This window comes from Brassica napus, chromosome C1 (assembly GCF_020379485.1).
Source record: "Brassica napus cultivar Da-Ae chromosome C1, Da-Ae, whole genome shotgun sequence".
Lineage (NCBI taxonomy): Eukaryota > Viridiplantae > Streptophyta > Magnoliopsida > Brassicales > Brassicaceae > Brassica > Brassica napus.
The window spans coordinates 14,000,908-14,020,161 of NC_063444.1; the positions used below are offsets into that span (position 1 = coordinate 14,000,908).

Below are 19,254 nucleotides of genomic sequence, written 5' to 3' on the forward strand. Positions count from 1 at the left end.
GATCACTGTTCTCTGGTGATCATATCTCGATTTCAATTCATTCCAAAGATCTAGTGGATTCTCAATGGTCAGATACTGATCTTTGAGACTCTCAGCTAGCTGATGGCGAATGATCAAGATGGCTCTGTAACGATCTTTCTCACTGGCATTATTGTCCTCGGTGATACACTCACCGAGTCCCTTGGATTTAAGGATGATCTTAGCATCAAGCGCCCATTGAAGATAATTATCTCCAGAGAGATTTAGGGCAGCAAAATCCAAGTTGTTGATTTTCGACATCTGAAATCATAGATTTAATTATTTTAGGTCTTTTAGGAATATTATTAATGTTTAAACAATCAATATGCCTCACGGCCAAAGATGATGCCTCTCGGCCAAGAAGAAGCCACACGGCCAAAGATAGGAAACAAGCCGCACGGCCATAGATTCAATTTAGTATTAATGCATTCAGTTTGTTGTGTAATTGCAATCCTAGCATAGATGATTTATATCAGTTCATGATGCAATCAATACAAACAAACTTCTCAGCCAAGCAAAAGAACAATCATACGGCCACTTGTTTTTAATTCAATACCATCTTAGCATAAGGTTTCTAAGTGTAAATTCAATTAATCAATGTGATCAGGTTATGGTATGAATGCAACAAGGCTGCACGGCCGCGAGATGATATGGTCTAGTGATTTTAATCAAAGCTATCAATATTAGGGTTTCAATCAATTCAATACCAAATTCGAGATTAAACAATCTTAGCAACATTTCTATGTGGTAAAACAATCAATCAAGATTTCAAATTCAAACAATAAAAATCGATATTTAAAATTAGGGTTTAGGGTTTCGATTTGATCTTAGATCAAAGGGGTTTGATTTGAGATTCAAAACCATTAAGGACTTTGATTTTAATTGATCAATAGATCAATCTCGATTTTAGGGTTTGGGGTATCGAACTTTAGAGCTTCGATTTACTTATTAGGGGTCGATCTATTATCCTATGGCTTTATCATAAAGATTAGGTTTTAGGGTTTCATTCTTTATCAAACAATCCAAATTCGATTCACAGGTTCTCAGATTTCGAATTACTTTTAGCTTAGTAGATTGTTGAAACCGGACCACCAATGGATGAACCGCGACCTGCAACACGAATGGGAACGAACGCAAGCAATCCGTGAGCTAGACACGAGCTGTCTGATGTTTTCGCGAACGGATTGAGGCTGAGGTCGCGCGCGCCAACTGCTATCGGGTTACAGACGGTGTGCTTGCTGTCGGGAACGCGAGCTGAGGTTGAAGTCGTCTGAGCTGAGAACGGACAGAGATCGTCTGAAGCTGAGACGGATTGAGAACGCCTCGGATCGGGAACGTAAGAGACGCGATCGGGATTAGGGTTCGTCGGGTTCGCCGGCTAGAGTTAGGATTTTTAGGGTTTTGGCGATTTGGATTTTAGCTTAGGGATTTAGAGTTTCGTGCTGATAACGTGTTGTGAACTTAAGGATTTAGAATCTGTAAGTTCTTGTTATTATTACTCAATCATAAGGTGCCCTTATATATGAGAGTTACAAAGAGATAAAAAGAAAGACATAAATATGAAAAGTATACAAATCCTTACTAATAAAAGGGACCTTTTGAGGCTCCATAGAGCGTCCACATCAGCAAAAAACTTCTCCCGAAAAATGACACGTGGCATAAAATATTGTTTTACATTTTAATATTACTAATTTTCAAAAATTATAAATAATATGTAAACATACAGCATAAAAAATGGAAAAACTACATTAAACATATGTAAAATTACCATTTTTCACTTTAAAAAAAGACGGCTTATCTCCATAATGTAACATTACCGTTTTATAAAAAAAAAATAAAAAACATTATATATAATTTCGAAAATAATAAATATATGTAAACATACAGCATAAAAAATGGAAATACTACATTAAACATATGTAAGATTACCATTTTACATTTTTATTTTTAAAAAATAATATGTAAACATACAACATAAAAAATGGAAAAACTACATTAAACATATGTAAGATTACCATTTTTCACTAAAAAAAAGACGGCTTATCTCCATAATGTAACATTACTATTTTGTAAAAAAAAACATTATATATAATTTCGAAAATAATAAATAATATGTAAACATACAACATAAAAAATGGAAATACTACATTAAACATATGTAAGATTATCATTTTACATTTAAAAATAACAAAAATATGTAAACATACAACATAAAAAAATGGAAAAACTACATTAAACATATGTAAGATTACCATTTTTCACTAAAAAAACGGCTTATCTCCATAATGTAACATTATCATTTTATAAAAAAAGAAAAAAAAACATAAATATAACTATTTGACTATTTGTCCAAGTTCTTCTATTAAACATTGCCGTTTTACATTAAAAATGAAAAAAACATTAAGATTTAAACATCTATCTTAAAATATAAAATATAGATATTAACTAAATATAAAGTATAAGAAAGAGAAATACTCAATATATAGAAAAATAAATAATAAGTAAATATTATAAATATATAAATATATGAATTATATATACAATAATAAGTAAATGCACAATTTTTAAAATATGAAAATAGTACATTAAATATTAAACATCTATTTAAAAATGTAAAATATAGATATTAAGTAAATAGAAAGTATAAGAAAAAGAACTACACAACTTAAAAATAACGGAAAAAGTATATTAATATTTAAACATCTATCTTAGAATGTAAAATATAGATATTACGCAAATAGAAAGTATAAGAAAAGGAGATACACAATTTAAAAAAATGGAAAAAGTACATTAGTATTTAAACATTTATCTTAAAATGTAAATCTATCTTAAAATATAAAATTATTAATAAATAGAAAGTATAAGAAATAGAAATACACAATATAAAAAAATAAAATAATAAGTAAATATATAATATAAGTAAATACGCAATTTAAAAATGGAAAATTACATTAAGATTTAAAAATATATCTTAAAATTTAAAATAATGATATTACGTAAATAGAAAGTATAACAAATAGAAATATACGATTTAAAGAAAATGGAAAATGTACATTAAGATTTAAACATATATCTTAAAATGTAAAATAGAAATATTAAGTAAATAAAAAGTACAATAAATGGAAATATATATACAGGAAAATAAATAATAAGTAAATAATGTAAATCCTTACTAATAAAAGGAACCTTTTGAAGCTCCATAGAGCGTCCACATCAGCAAAAAACTTCTCCCGAAAAATGACATGTGGCATAAAATATTGTTTTACATTTTAATATTACTAATTTTCGAAAATTATAAATAATATGTAAACATACAGCTTAAAAAATGGAAAAACTACATTAAACATATGTAAAATTACCATTTTTCACTTTAAAAAAAAGACGGCTTATCTACATAATGTAACATTACCGTTTTATAAAAAAAAATAAAAAGCATTATATATAATTTCGAAAATAAGAAATATATGTAAACATACAACATAAAAAATGGAAATACTACATTAAACATATGTAAGATTACCATTTTACATTTTTATTTTTAAAAAATAATATGTAAACATACAACATTAAAAATGGAAAAACTACATTAAACATATGTAAGATTACTATTTTTCACTAAAAAAAAGACGGCTTATCTCCATAATGTAACATTACTATTTTGTAAAAAAAACATTATATATAATTTCAAAAATAATAAATAATATGTAAACATACAACATAAAAAATGGAAATACTACATTAAACATATGTAAGATTACCATTTTACATACAACATTAAAAATGGAAAAACTAAATTAAACATATGTAAGATTACTATTTTTCACTAAAAAAAAGACGGCTTATCTCCATAATGTAACATTACTATTTTGTAAAAAAAACATTATATATAATTTCAAAAATAATAAATAATATGTAAACATACAACATAAAAAATGGAAATACTACATTAAACATATGTAAGATTACCATTTTACATTTAAAAATAACAAAAATATGTAAACATACAACATAAAAAAATGGAAAAACTACATTAAACATATGTAAGATTACCACTTTTCACTAAAAAAAATGGCTTATCTCCATAATGTAACACTACCATTTTATAAAAAAAAAAAAAAAAAAAATAAATATAACTATTTGACTATTTGTCCAAGTTCTTCTATTAAACATTGCCGTTTTACATTAAAAATGGAAAAAATATTAAGATTTAAACATCTATCTTAAAATATAAAATATAGATATTAACTAAATATAAAGTATAAGAAAGAGAAATACTCAATATATAAAAAAATAAATAATAAGTAAATATTATAAATATATAAATATATGAATTATATATACAATAATAAGTAAATGCACAATTTTTAAAATATGGAAATAGTACATTAAATATTAAACATCTATTTAAAAATGTAAAATATAGATATTAAGTAAATAGAAAGTATAAGAAAAAGAAATACACAACTAAAAAATAACGGAAAAAGTATATTAATATTTAAACATCTATCTTAAAATATAAAATATAGATATTACGCAAATAGAAAGTATAAGAAAAGGAGATACACAATTTAAAAAAATGGAAAAAGTACATTAGTATTTAAACATCTATCTTAAAATGTAAATCTATCTTAAAATATAAAATTATTAGTAAATAGAAAGTATAAGAAATAGAAATACACAATATAAAGAAAAATAAATAATAAGTAAATATATAATATAAGTAAATACGCAATTTAAAAATGGAAAATTACATTAAGATTTAAGAATATTTCTTAAAATTTTAAATAATGATATTACGTAAATAGAAGGTATAACAAATAGAAATATACAATTTAAAGAAAATGAAAAATGTACATTAAGATTTAAACATCTATCTTAAAATGTAAAATAGAAATATTAAGTAAATAGAAAGTACAATAAATGGAAATATATATACAGGAAAATAAATAATAAGTAAATAATGTAAATATATAATATATGAATTATATATATAATAATAAGTAAATACACAATTTTTTTAAAAAAATGGAAAAAGTTTAAGCATTAACCATCTATCTTAAAATGTAAAATATATAATATAAGTAAATATATAATTTAAAAAAAATGGAAAAATTACATTAAGATTAAAATATCTATTTTAAAATATAAAATATAAATATAGATATTACGTAAATAAAAAATATAAGAAATGGAAATAAACATTTTTAAAAATGGAAAAAATACATTAAGATTTAAACATCTATCTTAAAATGGTAGTAAATTATATAAAAATGGAAATACCACATTAAGCAAAAAAAAAAATGTATAGTTTTACATCAAGAAAGTCCCTATAAAATTCATTATTCCATCAACATCAACCTCACACTATCAAGGAAAACTTCAAAGCACTCGAGCAAAAAAATGGTTCCACCATCAACTCTTGTCGTCCCAAAAACCTTTAATGACCTTGAAGGAGATTTTTTATAACAACGAACTTTTTGTTAGGTGGATTCATTGTTGGGAAACCCGCAACTTCCAAAAGCCAAACTTATTCATGGGAAATGAATTGTTTTTCATAGACTCAAAGGTATTCTTACAAATTTAAATTAATCTAATCCATAATTTTATTGTTAATATTCATATTACTCTTTCATGATTAAACCATTACAGTTAATACCATTCAAGCGTTTGTCCCGAAACACTTCTTTCCTCGCCGAATCAGGTATTGGTTCATGTTGGTTTAGTATTGTTTTTGGTTTATTAACCTGTTTAGGATGATCATATTGTAAATATAATTTAAGTTGGTTTAGCATATATAATGCTTAAAATAACTTAAATTAAATAATAGTAATATTATGATTAAAATATAATTTTAGAGAATTTTCAAATATAGTTTACAGAACATTATAGGTGATGAATTTAATTTATTAAATTCGTTTATTACTTAAAACTAAGTTTTTTTAAAAAACATACTGAGTTATAAATATCAATGCTGGATTGGTGAGTGTAATATGAAGACAAAAATATAAATATTTAATTTTCAAGATAAGAAATTCTGCTTTTATTCAGTTACTCAATATATAATATTTTAAATTATTTTTTAAAAAATGTACATAATTTATATATATAGATTAATCTTCCAAACTTAAACTATTATATTATATATGAATAATGTTTTTAAATAAAAATAATTTCTGATTTAAAAAAAAATAAAAACAACAAATAGTTATTTTCAAATAATGGATGTAATTTACGTTATACTATCATTTAACAAGTATTAGATACGTTTTGATATATCATTATTTTCTATTTCCAGAAAAAAATAAATTGTTAAACATCAATATCATCTAGGTTAAGTATGCTAACAGCACAAATTCAAACATCACAAAAAATATTTACATAAACATTATAATACAATAATTTAATCAAAAAATACAATTCAAAAAAAAATATTCAAAAGAATAGTTATATACTTAATATTTGAAAATCAAAGATATTTTTGCTAAAATTGTACTTACATGGCCAAGGAGATCGACCATCTTTTTACGGATCGATCAATTGTTGAGCATGTGGTCGATCCGAAAATACTTTGCAGTTTAATTAAATATCTAAAACATTTATTCCAACACTCAACAGATAGTTTTGCTAAATATGATAACTAGATAGCCAACAAAATTACAAAAAAATATTTAAATAGTAAAAAATATGTTAATTTAACGTGTTAAAATTTAAAAATAAATTTTAATTATGACATGCATCTTAACATTTATATAAATATATATCATAACCTAAATATAAATAATTTTAAAACTTATTATTTACTTATAATTTTAATAATAAGTAAATACACAATTTAAAAAAAAAATCGAAAAAGTTTATTAAGCATTAAACATCTATCTTAAAATGTAATATATATAATATAAGTAAATATACAATTTAAAAAAAATAGAAAAAGTACATTAAGATTTAAATATATATTTTAAAATATAAAATATAGATATTACGTAAATAAAAAATATAACAAATGGAAATAAACATTTTAAAAAATGGAAAAAGTACATTAGGATTTAAACATCTATCTTAAAATGTACATATATCTTAAAATAGTAGTAAATTATATAAAAATGGAAATACCACATTAAACAAAAAAAAAAATAAAAATGTATAGTTTTACATCAAGAAAGTCCCTATAAAATTCATTATTCCATCAACATCAACCTCACACTATCAATGAAAACTTCAAAGCACTCGAGCAAAAAAATGGTTCCACCATCGACCCTTGCCGTCCCAAAAACCTTTAATAACTTTGAAGGATATTTTTATAATAATGAACTTTTTGTTAGGTGGATTCATTGTTGGGAAACCCGCAACTTCCAAAAATCAAACTTATTCGTGGGAATTGAATTGATTTTCATAGACTCAACGGTATTCTTACAAATTTAAATTAATCTAATCCATAATTTTATTGTTAATATTCATTACTAACTCTTTCATGATCAAACCATTACAGTTAATAACCATTCAAGCGTTTATCCTGAAACACTTCTTTCCTCGCCGAATCAGGTATTGGTTCATGTTGGTTTAGTATTGTTTTTGGTTTATTAACCGGTTTAGGATGGTCTTATTGTAAATATAATTTAAGTTAGTTTAGCATATATTATGTTTAAAATAATTTAAATTAAATAATAGTAATATTATGCTTAAAATATAATTTTAGAGAGTTTTCAAATATAGTTTACAGAACATTATAGGTGATGAATTTAATTTATTAAATTCGTTTATTACTTAAAACTAAGTTTTTTTAAAAACATACTGAGTTATAAATATCAATGCTTGATTGGTGAGTATATGATGAAGACAAAAATATAAATATTTCATTTTCAAGATAAAAAATTCAGCTTTTATTCAGTTACTCAATATATAATATCTTAAATTATTTTTTAAAAAATATACATAATTTATATATATAGATTAATCTTCCAAACTTAAACTATTATATTATATATGATTAATGTTTTTAATTAAAAATGATTTCGGATTTAAAAAAATAAAAAAAACAAATTGTTATTTTCAAATAATGGATGTAATTTACATTATACTATCATTTAACAAGTATTAGATACGTTTTGATATATCATTATTTTCTATTTCCAGAAAAAAAAATTGTTAAACATCAATATCATCTAGGTTAAGTATACTAACATCACATAAACATTATAATACAATAATTTAATCAAAAATTACAATTAAAAAAACAATAATCAAAAGAATAGTTATATACTTAATATTTGAAAATCAAAGACATTTTTGCTAAAATTGTACTTACCTGGCCAAGGAGATCGACCATCTTTTTACGGATCGATCGATTGTTGAGCATGTGGTGGCTCTGAAAATACTCTGCAGATTAATTAAATATCTAAAACATTTATTCCAACACTCAACATATAGTTTTTCTAAATAAGATAACTAGATAGCCAACAAAATTACAAAAAAATATTTAAATAGTAAAAAATATGTTAATTTAACGTGTTAAAATTTAAAAATAAATTTTAATTATGACATGCATCTTAACATTTATATAAATATATATCATAACCTAAATATAAATAATTTAACAACTTAAATTAGAAATAAATAAAAATCCCGGGCGTAGCCCGGGGTAATCCCTACTCTATACTAATAAAAGAGACCTTTTGAGGCTCCATAGAGCGTCCACATCAGCAAAAAAAACTTCTTCCGAAAGATGACACGTGGCATAAAATATAGTTATTTTAATATTACTAATTTTCGAAAATTATAAATAATATGTAGACATACAGTATAAAAAATAGAAAAACTACATTAAACATATGTAAAATTACCATTTTTCACTTTAAAAAAAAAGACGGCTTATCTCCATAATGTAACATTACCGTTTTATAAAAAAAAACAAAAAACATTATACATAATTTTGAAAATAATAAATATATGTAAACATACAACATAAAAAATGGAAATATGTTTAATGTAATTATAATAGATGTTTAATGTAATATTTCTATTTCTTATATTGTATATTTACTTTTTATTTATTTTTCTCTATATTGTAAAAAATGAAAATATGTTTAATGTAATTATAATAGATGTTTAATGTAATATTTCTATTTCTTATATTGTATATTTAATTTTTATTTATTTTTCTCTATATTGTATATTTACTTATTTATTTTAATGTAATATTTCTATTTCTTATATTGTATATTTACTTATTATTTATTTTTCTTTATATGTATATTTATTTTTTATTAATGACACGTGTCATCTTTTAGAAGAAGTTTTTTTCGGTGATGTGGACGCTCTATGGAGCCTCAAAAGCTCTATTTTATTAATATAGATACATTTTTCAGATAGATGTTTAATTTAGTTTTTTTCATTTTTTAATTATATATTTACGTAATCTAATTTTGTTACTTTTATATCAGATGATAAATTATGATAGATGTTTAATGTAATATTCTATTTCTTATATTGTATATTTACTTTTTATTTATTTTTTTTATATTGTATATTTACTTATTATTGTTTAATGTAATATTTCTATTTCTTATATTTATATTTACTTATTATTTATTTTTCTTTATATGTATATTTATTTTTTATTTTTTGTTAATGCCATGTGTCATCTTTTAGAAGAAATTTTTTCCGTTGATGTGGACGCCCTATGAAGCCTCAAAAACTTCATTTTATTAGTATAGAGCTCTATTTTATTAGTATAGATACATTTTTCAATAGTATCTATCTTAAAATGTAAAATATAGATATTAAGTAAATAGAAAGTATAAAAAAAGAAATACACAACTTAAAAACAATGGAAAAAGTATATTAATATTTAAACATCTATCTTAAAATGTAAAATATAGATATTACGCAAATAGAAAGTATAAGAAAAAGAAATACACAATTTAAAAAATGGAAAAAGTACATTAGTATTTAAACATCTATCTTAAAATGTAAATCTATATAGAGCGTCCAAATCAGCAAAAAAAACTTCTCCCGAGAGATGACACGTGGCATAAAATATAGTTTTGCATTTTAATATTACTAATTTTCGAAAATTATAAATAATATGTAAACATACAACATAAAAAAATAGAAAAGCTACAATAAACATATGTAAAATTACCCTTTTTCACTTAAAAAAAAAAGACGGCTTATCTTCATAATGTAACATTACCGTTTTATAAAAAAAAAAACAAAAAAAAATTATATATAATTTCGAAAATAATAAATATATGTAAACATACAAGATAAAAAAAATGGAAATACTACATTAAACATATGTAAGATTACCATTTTACATTTTTATTTTTAAAAAATGATATGTAAACATACAACATAAAAAATGAAAAAACTACATTAAACATATGTAAGATTACCATTTTTCACTAAAAAAAAGACGGCTTATCTCCATAATGTAACATTACTATTTTGTAAAAAAAAACATTGTATATAATTTCGAAAATAATAAATAATATGTAAACATACAACATAAAAAATGGAAATACTACATTAAACATACGTAAGATTACCATTTTACATTTAAAAATAACAATAATATGTAAACATACAACATAAAAAAATGGAAAAAGTACATCAAACATATGTAAGATTACCATTTTTCACTAAAAAAACGGCTTATCTCCATAATGTAACATTATCATTTTATAAAAAAAGAAAAAAAAAACATAAATATAACTATTTGACTATTTGTCCAAGTTCTTCTATTAAACATTGCTGTTTTACATTAAAAATGAAAAAAATATTAAGATTTAAACATCTATCTTAAAATATAAACTATAGATATTAACTAAATATAAAGTATAAGAAAGATAAATACTCAATATATAGAAAAAAAATAATAATTAAATATTATAAATATATGAATTATATATACAATAATAAGTAAATGCATAATTTTTAAAATATGGAAAGAGTACATTAAATATTAAACATCTATCTTAAAATGTAAATATAGATATTAAGTAAATAGAAAGTATAAAAAAAAAGAAATACACAACTTAAAAACAATGGAAAAAGTATATTAATATTTAAACATCTATCTTAAAATGTAAAATATAGATATTACGCAAATAGAAAGTATAAGAAAAGGAAATACACAATTTAAAAAATGGAAAAAGTACATTAGTATTTAAACATCTATCTTAAAATGTAAATCTATCTTAAAATATAAAATTATTAGTAAATAGAAAGTATAAGAAATAGAAATACACAATATAAAGAAAAATAAATAATAAGTAAATATATAATATAAGTAAATACACAATTTAAAAATGGAAAATTACATTAAGATTTAAAAATATATCATAAAATTTAAAATATAGATATTACGTAAATAGAAAGTATAACAAATGAAAATATACAATTTAAAGAAAATGGAAAATTTACATTAAGATTTAAACATCTATCTTAAAATGTAAAATAGAGATATTAAGTAAATAAAAAGTACAAGAAATGGAAATACATATACAGGAAAATAAATAATAAGTAAATAATGTAAATATATAATATATGAATTATATATATAATAATAAGTAAATACACAATTTTTTTAAAAAAATGGAAAAGGTTCTTTAAGCATTAAACATCTATCTTAAAATGTAAAATATATAATATAAGTAAATGCACAATTTAAAAAAAATGGAAAAAGTACATTAAGATTTAAATATCTATTTTAAAATATAAAATATAGATATTACGTAAATAAAAAATATAAGAAATGGAAATAAATATTTTAAAAAATGGAAAAAGTACATTAAAATTTAAACATCTATCTTAAAATGTACTTCCATCTTAAAATGGTAGTAAATTATATAAAATTGGAAATACCACATTAAACCAAAAAAATAAAAATGTATAGTTTTACATCAAGAAAGTCTCTATAAAATTCATTATTCTATCAACATCAACCTCACACTATCAAGGAAAACTTCAAAGCACTCAAGCAAAAAAATGGTTCCACCATCAATTATTGCCGTCCCAAAAACCTTTAATGACCTTGAAGGAGATTTTTTATAACAACGAATTTTTTGTTAGGTGGATTCATTGTTGGGAAACTCGCAACTTCCAAAAGCCAAACTTATTCATGGGAATTGAATTGCTTTTTATAGACTCAAAGGTATTCTTACAAATTTAATTTAATCTAATCCATAATTTTATTGTTAATATTTATACTAACTCTTTCATGATCACACCATTACAGTTAATAATCATTCAAGCGTTTATCCCGAAACACTTCTTTCCTCGCCGAATCAAGTATTGGTTCATGTTGGTTTAATATTATTTTTGGTTTATTAACCGGTTTAGGATGGTCCTATTGTAAATATAATTTAAGTTGGTTTAACATATATTATGCTTAAAATAACTTAAATTAAATAATAGTAATATTATGCTTAAAATATAATTTTAGAGAGTTTTCAAATATAGTTTACAGAACATTATAGGTGATGAATTTAATTTATTAAATTCGTTTATTACTTAAAACTAAGTTTTTTTAAAAACATACTGAGTTATAAATATCAATGTTGGATTGGTGAGTATAACATGAAGACAAAAATATAAATATTTCATTTTCAAGATAAGAAATTCAGCTTTTATTCAGTTACTCAATATATAATATCTTAAATTATTTTTTAAAAGATATACATAATGTATATATATAGATTAATCTTCCAAACTTAAACTATTATATTATATATGAATAATGTTTTTGAATAAAAATAATTTCTGATTTAAAAATAAAAATAAAAACAACAAATGGTTATTTTCAAATAATGGATGTAATTTACATTATACTATCATTTAACAAGTATTGGATACGTTTTGATAAATCATTATTTTCTATTTCCAGAAAAAAAAAATTGTTAAACATCAATATCATCTAGGTTAAGTACACTAACCTCAGAAATTCAAACATCACAAAAAATATTTACATAAACATTATAATACAATAATTTAATAAAAAAATACAATTCAAAAAAACAATATTCAAAAGAATAGTTATATACTTAATATTTAAAAATCAAAGATATTTTTGCTAAAATTGTACTTACCTGGCCAAGGAGATCGACCATCTTTTTACGGATCGATCGATTGTTGAGCATGTGGTCGATCTGAAAATATTCTGCAGTTTAATTAAATATCTAAAACATTTATTCAAACACTCAACATATAGTTTTGCTAAATATGATAACTAGGTAGCCAACAAAATTACAAAAAAATATTTAAATAGTAAAAAATATGTTAATTTAAGGTGTTAAAATTTAAAAATAAATTTTAATTATGACATGCATCTTAACATTTATATAAATATATATCATAACCTAAATATAAATAATTTAACAACTTAAATTAGAAAAAATAAAAATCCCGGGCGTAGCCCGGGTTAATCTCTAGTACAAGGAAAAGGAAATAGGGTTTCCTTTTCTCTAACTAGGTAAGCCGCCTCTCTCTCTCATGCGTGGCAACCTCTCTCTCTCTAGGTATTGGGCCGGTTATGGACCGAACCGGTTATGGACATCCATCATTTAGAATAAATACAAGGAAAAAGAAATAAGATGAGAAAAAGACAAAAATAACACTAAATCAAGTTTTTTTTCCCAAACTAGCACTCAAGGTCAAAAGTCAGAAAAATAACACTTAATGTTTTATCAAAAGTCACAAACTTAGGGTTTAGAGTTAAAGGGTGGGGTTTAGGATTTAGTGTTTAAGGTTTAGGGTTTAGAGTTTAGGGTTTAGGGCTTAGGGTTTAGAGTTTAGGGTTTAGGGTTTAGTGTTTAGAGTTTAGGGTTTAAGGTTTAGGGTTTAGGGTTTAGAGTTTAGGGTTTAGGGTTTAGAGTTGAGAAATGAGGTTTTGGGGATAAGATTTTAAATTTTGAAAAATAAAAAAATTAAAATTTTCAAAGGATAAACTTAGAAATGTGCTATTTTGGTCATTTTAGTTTTTGAATGCTATTTTTGTGATATAAACTTAGAAATGTGCTATTTTGGAGATTTGCCCAAATAAGATTTCCTTTTCTTTAACTAGGTAAGTCGTTTCTCTCTCTCCATGCGTGACCGCCTCTCTTTCTCTAGGTATTGAGCCGGTTATGGACTGGACCGGTTATGGACATCCATCGTATCTTATGATTTATAACAAGGAATGAATTATTAAATTATTGAAGTGAAATAATATTGGCCACAAAATGAAATCAGACGTATCATCATCTCTTCATCCACCAATGAAAAAGTTCATCTTTTTCTCTTATACTGTTCAATTCCCAGGATATTCGAGAAGGGTTTCTTTTAAATTCTTTGAAATCTTATCGATCGTAAATTGAGGATTTCAAATGGGTTCGGTTTCGGGTCAAACCCGAATTGCTACGATGAACCTCTCCCTCTCCTCATCAGAGAAGAGCTCTAATTATCGCTCCTCGCTTCTCAACTCTAAGGTATTGTTTTCACCTTCATCGTCGTTCACCAGGAAAAAAAAAACAACTCTTTTTTTTATTCTTCTTCGTTGGCTTGTGTTTAGAACGCAATTTCAGATAGTTACGGGGTCTCTTCCAAATGCAGCACATTCCTCAGGGGCCAATTCCAAAGAATACAACTCTCTTGCGCTCGCCAAACTCGACCCTTGCCAAAACGTGCAGGTAATAATAAAACTCGTATTGATCACCACCAAATCGCTTAGAATGTTAATTGTGATTAGGTTTCTTGTAGTATAGGCCACGTTGTGTCGCCCAGCTGCGTGATGCCCCTGACGGAAGAGAATGTTGAGAGAGTGCTCGACGAAGTTCGCCCCGCGCTGATGGCAGACGGAGGAAACGTGGCGCTGCACGAAATCGACGGGCTTGTGGTGGTTCTTAAGCTACAAGGAGCTTGTGGTTCGTGTCCCAGCTCGTCGATGACGTTAAAGATGGGTATCGAGAGTCGTCTCCGTGACAAGATTCCAGAGATCATGTCCGTCGAGCAGTTTCTTGAAGCGGAGACTGGAGGGTTAGAGCTCAACGAGGAAAACATCGAAAAGGTTTGATTTTAACTAAAGAAAAGTTTTAGGGTGAAATTGAAATTTTAAGATATTTTTCAATTTGGCCCCTGAGTTTGATGACTTTTGTTCAGGTTCTCGCTGAGCTGCGGCCTTACCTATCAGGAACAGGAGGAGGGGGGCTTGAGCTTGTTGAGATCGATGGTTATATAGTTAAGATTCGGCTCACTGGACCAGCTGCTGGAGTCATGACGGTTCGTGTCGCGTTGACTCAGAAACTGAGGGAAAACATTCCTTCAATAGGTGCAGTCCAGCTTCTAGAGTGACCTTTTTGTATTGTTCATCTACACAGAGCCTATTTTTCGATTCTATATACATCATTTTCAAATCTAACATCCATACAGAAGAAAATAGTTCCATTAAGGTCCACCAAGTTCTCCTACTAGCCTCCTCTACTCTCTTTCTACTTGCTAGTGACTTTGATATTATCATTAATGGGACTGGGATTTCCGGTATTCGGGTCGGTCCCGGGTAAGAACCATTCAGTTCCTGGTGGCTCTTGTGTTGGCTCTCATTTTTGTCATATAACTAGTCTAACGATCCATATACTTTTTGATCTCATACGCAAACCTTGGATTCATTCTTGAGCATTTGACCGGTTTATATAATCAAATTAAGAAATCACCAGTGACCAGAAGAAGTAGGTATCTAGTAAGAATGAAAGAATATCACCCTGAATAAATATTCAAAAGACAACACTCAAACCATGCATGAGAGAGTGAGAACCTGAATAAGCTCGTATTTATCACTCTAGAGGAGCATATGATGATGGCTGTTTTGCTGCTGCATCTGACCAGATGAGCCTGGCGGAGGTGGGAGGGCAAGGAAATGGTCTCCAAAAGGGTTAGAAGGAGAAGGACCTGCGGCTGAGAACTGATGATGATGATGATCATGGGGATGAGAGTAATTGTAGGGACTTTGATGCATCATCATCATCTGTTGTTGCTGTTGTTGCTGCATTGCCATCTGAACGTTAGTTGGAGGAGCAATGTTATTTGACATTGCAAAGGGATCTTGTTGCATCTCAAATGGGTTTTGTGGTGGTGCTGCTCCTGCTGTCTCTGTGCCACCATGTCCATAGCCAGCATTGGTTAATTGTATCTGTCTCCTCGCTGAATCATCCTCGTAAAGACTATCAAGCAATAGCTTGTCAAATCCTCCTGCCTATAAAACACAACAAGAGAGAACAAACAACAAACCAATGTGAGTTTTGAGAGTATAAGTAGAGAGTTTCAAATTTAGATAGATGCGGTGTTAGACTTGATTACATATTTGGTGTCAGGAGCAGGGCGATGAGTGTTGTTGTTGTTGTTGTTTTGAGGAGTGACCAGTGCTAGTTCCCAACCGGATCCACCGGTTTCTATTAAGCTTAAACTATTGGATGGACCTGGAGCTTCATGACCTGTAGAGACCAATAACAGGTTCGCAATCTTAATTTCTTCCTTTAATAGTGAAAATGGACCAGATGGAACACAATAACGTGGTTGTTTTGGCTACCTGGTGGATATATTGCCAGAGCCAACGCATTGCGGTCTTCTATCTCTGTGGCTTTCGGGTTTATCTCACTCAGGCCCTGTGAAGTAGAAAAGAGGGGTCAAGGGGGTTTGAGAGTTTAGCCAAAAGAGATGTCAATACACATTAAGACAGTATGTAGAAAGAAGATTCACCAGCAAGTCATCCGTGTCTATCAAGAAAGAAGGTTTAGTATCTTCTTCTTCTATTTGTTCTTTCTCCTCTTCTTCGATAAGCGGCTGGTCTCCTTCAGTGTTTTCAGTTTGACTTTCGGTTTCTGCAGGTTCTTCAGGCTGAGCAGACTGTTCTTCTTCATCTTGTTCTTCTTCCTCCTCTTTTTCATAATACTCCTGTTAGAACAGCAAATGCCAACCATAAAGAAACTTGCTAATAGGCTTCAACAATATCTGTGGTGAGATAAGACTCTGTACCAGCTTTTTCTGTACAGAACCACTTTGAGGCGCTTCTTTAATGTATTCTTCCATTGTTGCAAGAAAAGACGGAGGAGGCTGAATCAAGTTTTACATATTAGGTCTTTTGAGTTGATCAATCTCATATCATAAACACACAAAAAAATGGTTTTAGAGTGAACCTGTCTCAATGTTGGGAACTGAAAGTTCCTTGCCAGCTCTAGACTTTTGCAGTGTTCATAAAAATCAGCCAGGTTTTCAGCCTGTGCAGTGAAAAACCTTTTAACATTCAAGCTTATAAAATATTGATACTAAGTGTAGCTTTAAACTCTTACCTGTTGGCCAGCTCGTTTGTATATATTTAGAGCCTTAACTGCATCATGTCTTGACATCTCAAAGAACTACAGAGAGAGCAGAAATATATGTACACTTTTTAGTAACATCTAAAACTTGATACTAAACTAGAGAAAGGAGATTTATACAAACCAAGTCTACAAGATTAATGATTCCATCATTAATGGCACAGTATATTTTGAAGCTTTCTTTAAGCACCAATGCAAGAGCATATTGGATTAGGTAGTTGCTATAGCCTGCTCCTTCAGGCTGCAAAGCTGAAAACATGTTAAGAAACCATTCGTTGTAAAATAAAATAAAAAGTTGATATATAAACTTTACCTTACAACCGGTAAGTCTGAAAAGAAGCTGCTGTAAAGCAGGCAACTGCTCAAGCAGTTCTTCATTAGATAACATCCTTGTTCTATATGTTTGAGAAGCATTGAAATCCACGTTCTGAACAAATGATTTGTTGTTATAAACATATTAGTTTTAACTCTTATTTTTTTGTTGGTTTTTAAATGATGAGAAACTCCAGAACAAACCTTTGAAGATGCACCTGAACCTTTTGGTAAACGTTCTGCTTCTATGTCATACTTCAAAACACGGTAGCATTCAAGACGCTCTTCTAGGAAAAGCGCATATGTTCTAATCCATGCAGAACAATCCCAAGCTTCAACACACCATGCAAGCGATCAAGAAAATGTCTTTTAAGCAATGTTTCATTAACATACCAAAGATTCATTATTATCATTCTACCTAGAGGACTTGTATCGTCTTTGAAGTTAGATATTCGAAGTATATGTCCTCTGTGTGAATAATTGAGAAGCTCATCTCTGAATGTTGGGTCACCTTCTCTTAGTGTTCTATGAATGACTATTAAAACCTTTATAGCCACCTGCGTGTTGATAAAACAATTTAGAGCAGTCTAAAGAGAGAGTTCATGTAACTGAAGAAAGTGTGTGTGTTTTAAGTGACTCACAACCCAATTGTGAGTTCTAGACAATCTCTTGGCTAGTGCGTGAATGCAGTAAGCAACATCTGCTCGTGGTCGTACCGCAGATGTTGCAGAGAATATTTCTGTAGAAAAGATTACAAAAAAAAAACTCTGATCGAATCAGAAACTCATAATCGTCATAAACAAAGTCAGGAGAGAGAAACTATTACTGCGAATATGGCGTTCTTTCGGAGCAGATTCGACGTGATTTGTGGATTTGACGATCGCAACATCCAAATCCTATTTGCCATTATTTTCAAATCAATTCATAGGTATCATCATTTTAAGAGAACGTTTTCAAGAAGAGATAATGTAACCTGACCTTAAATTCGCTGTTGACCTTTGCGATGCTGACTGTTGTGGAATCTTTAAGGGCTCCAACGGCTTTTCGGAAGCTATGAAAAGTTGCCATGGAGAGATGATCTGAATCTGGAAAATTGTTTGATTATTCAGACGGGATTGAAGAAGAAGAAGACCGAGTTTGGTCTACTTCTGTTAGTCGCCTTGCAACAAACAGAGCACGATGTATGTTTAAAAAAAAACAGAACAAAACAGAACACCATAACAGACTTTTCCACAACCTCCTCTCTTCTCTCTTTTGCCTCACCATGACGTTCGCAACGGAATATTGATTATCTGGTATTTTGTCATTTTTATTTAATATTGTATCAAAAATAGTATCTCATATACCAGATCAATATTTTATTTTAAGGTTAACAAATATAGGTATACTAGGTGATTTTTCCGTGCTCATGCTGGAGTATAAATATTTCTGAAGTAAATATACTATAATAATTGATTGCTATTTACTTTTAATTTTAAATTAATTTATAATTTGTATGCATCATTTATATTTATAATATTATATTACTTTAATAATACATATGATTTTATATATGTTATATTTAATCGGTTTTGTTGTT

The 19,254-nt window shown here is 26.9% G+C and overlaps 2 protein-coding genes and 1 long non-coding RNA gene across 5 annotated transcripts; 2 read left to right on the plus strand and 1 right to left on the minus strand.

Moving 5' to 3' along the window:
• The first annotated feature begins 14,216 nt into the window (after nucleotides 1–14,216).
• On the plus strand, nucleotides 14,217–15,412 carry LOC125580155 (nifU-like protein 3, chloroplastic). 3 transcript variants are annotated; one of them, XM_048744224.1, is made up of 4 exons: nucleotides 14,217–14,483; nucleotides 14,567–14,684; nucleotides 14,760–15,061; nucleotides 15,154–15,412. In XM_048744224.1, exons 1-4 carry the CDS (start codon nucleotides 14,382–14,384, stop codon nucleotides 15,343–15,345), a joined length of 714 nt encoding a protein of 237 aa, XP_048600181.1. In that variant the 5' UTR covers nucleotides 14,217–14,381; the 3' UTR covers nucleotides 15,346–15,412. The 3 variants fall into 3 exon arrangements, with proteins under 3 accessions (XP_048600181.1, XP_048600183.1, XP_048600182.1); XM_048744226.1 differs by having other exon boundaries at nucleotides 14,224–14,483; nucleotides 14,755–15,061; XM_048744225.1 differs by having other exon boundaries at nucleotides 14,228–14,483; nucleotides 14,608–14,684; nucleotides 14,755–15,061.
• Nucleotides 15,413–15,707: 295 nt separating this feature from the next.
• On the minus strand, nucleotides 15,708–18,907 carry LOC125580154 (putative clathrin assembly protein At4g25940). Its single transcript, XM_048744223.1, has 14 exons — nucleotides 18,654–18,907; nucleotides 18,502–18,571; nucleotides 18,317–18,414; nucleotides 18,094–18,232; nucleotides 17,880–18,007; nucleotides 17,677–17,790; nucleotides 17,488–17,604; nucleotides 17,337–17,402; nucleotides 17,184–17,264; nucleotides 17,023–17,100; nucleotides 16,747–16,941; nucleotides 16,577–16,652; nucleotides 16,348–16,481; nucleotides 15,708–16,243 (listed from the first exon to the last, which is right to left on the minus strand). The coding sequence occupies exons 1-14, from the start codon at nucleotides 18,741–18,743 to the stop codon at nucleotides 15,830–15,832; spliced, it is 1,800 nt and encodes a 599-aa protein (XP_048600180.1). The 5' UTR covers nucleotides 18,744–18,907; the 3' UTR covers nucleotides 15,708–15,829.
• LOC125580156 lies at nucleotides 16,278–17,319 on the plus strand. Its single transcript, XR_007317893.1, has 2 exons — nucleotides 16,278–16,500; nucleotides 16,596–17,319. It is a non-coding gene; the product is annotated as an uncharacterized LOC125580156 (long non-coding RNA).
• Nucleotides 18,908–19,254: the final 347 nt, after the last annotated feature.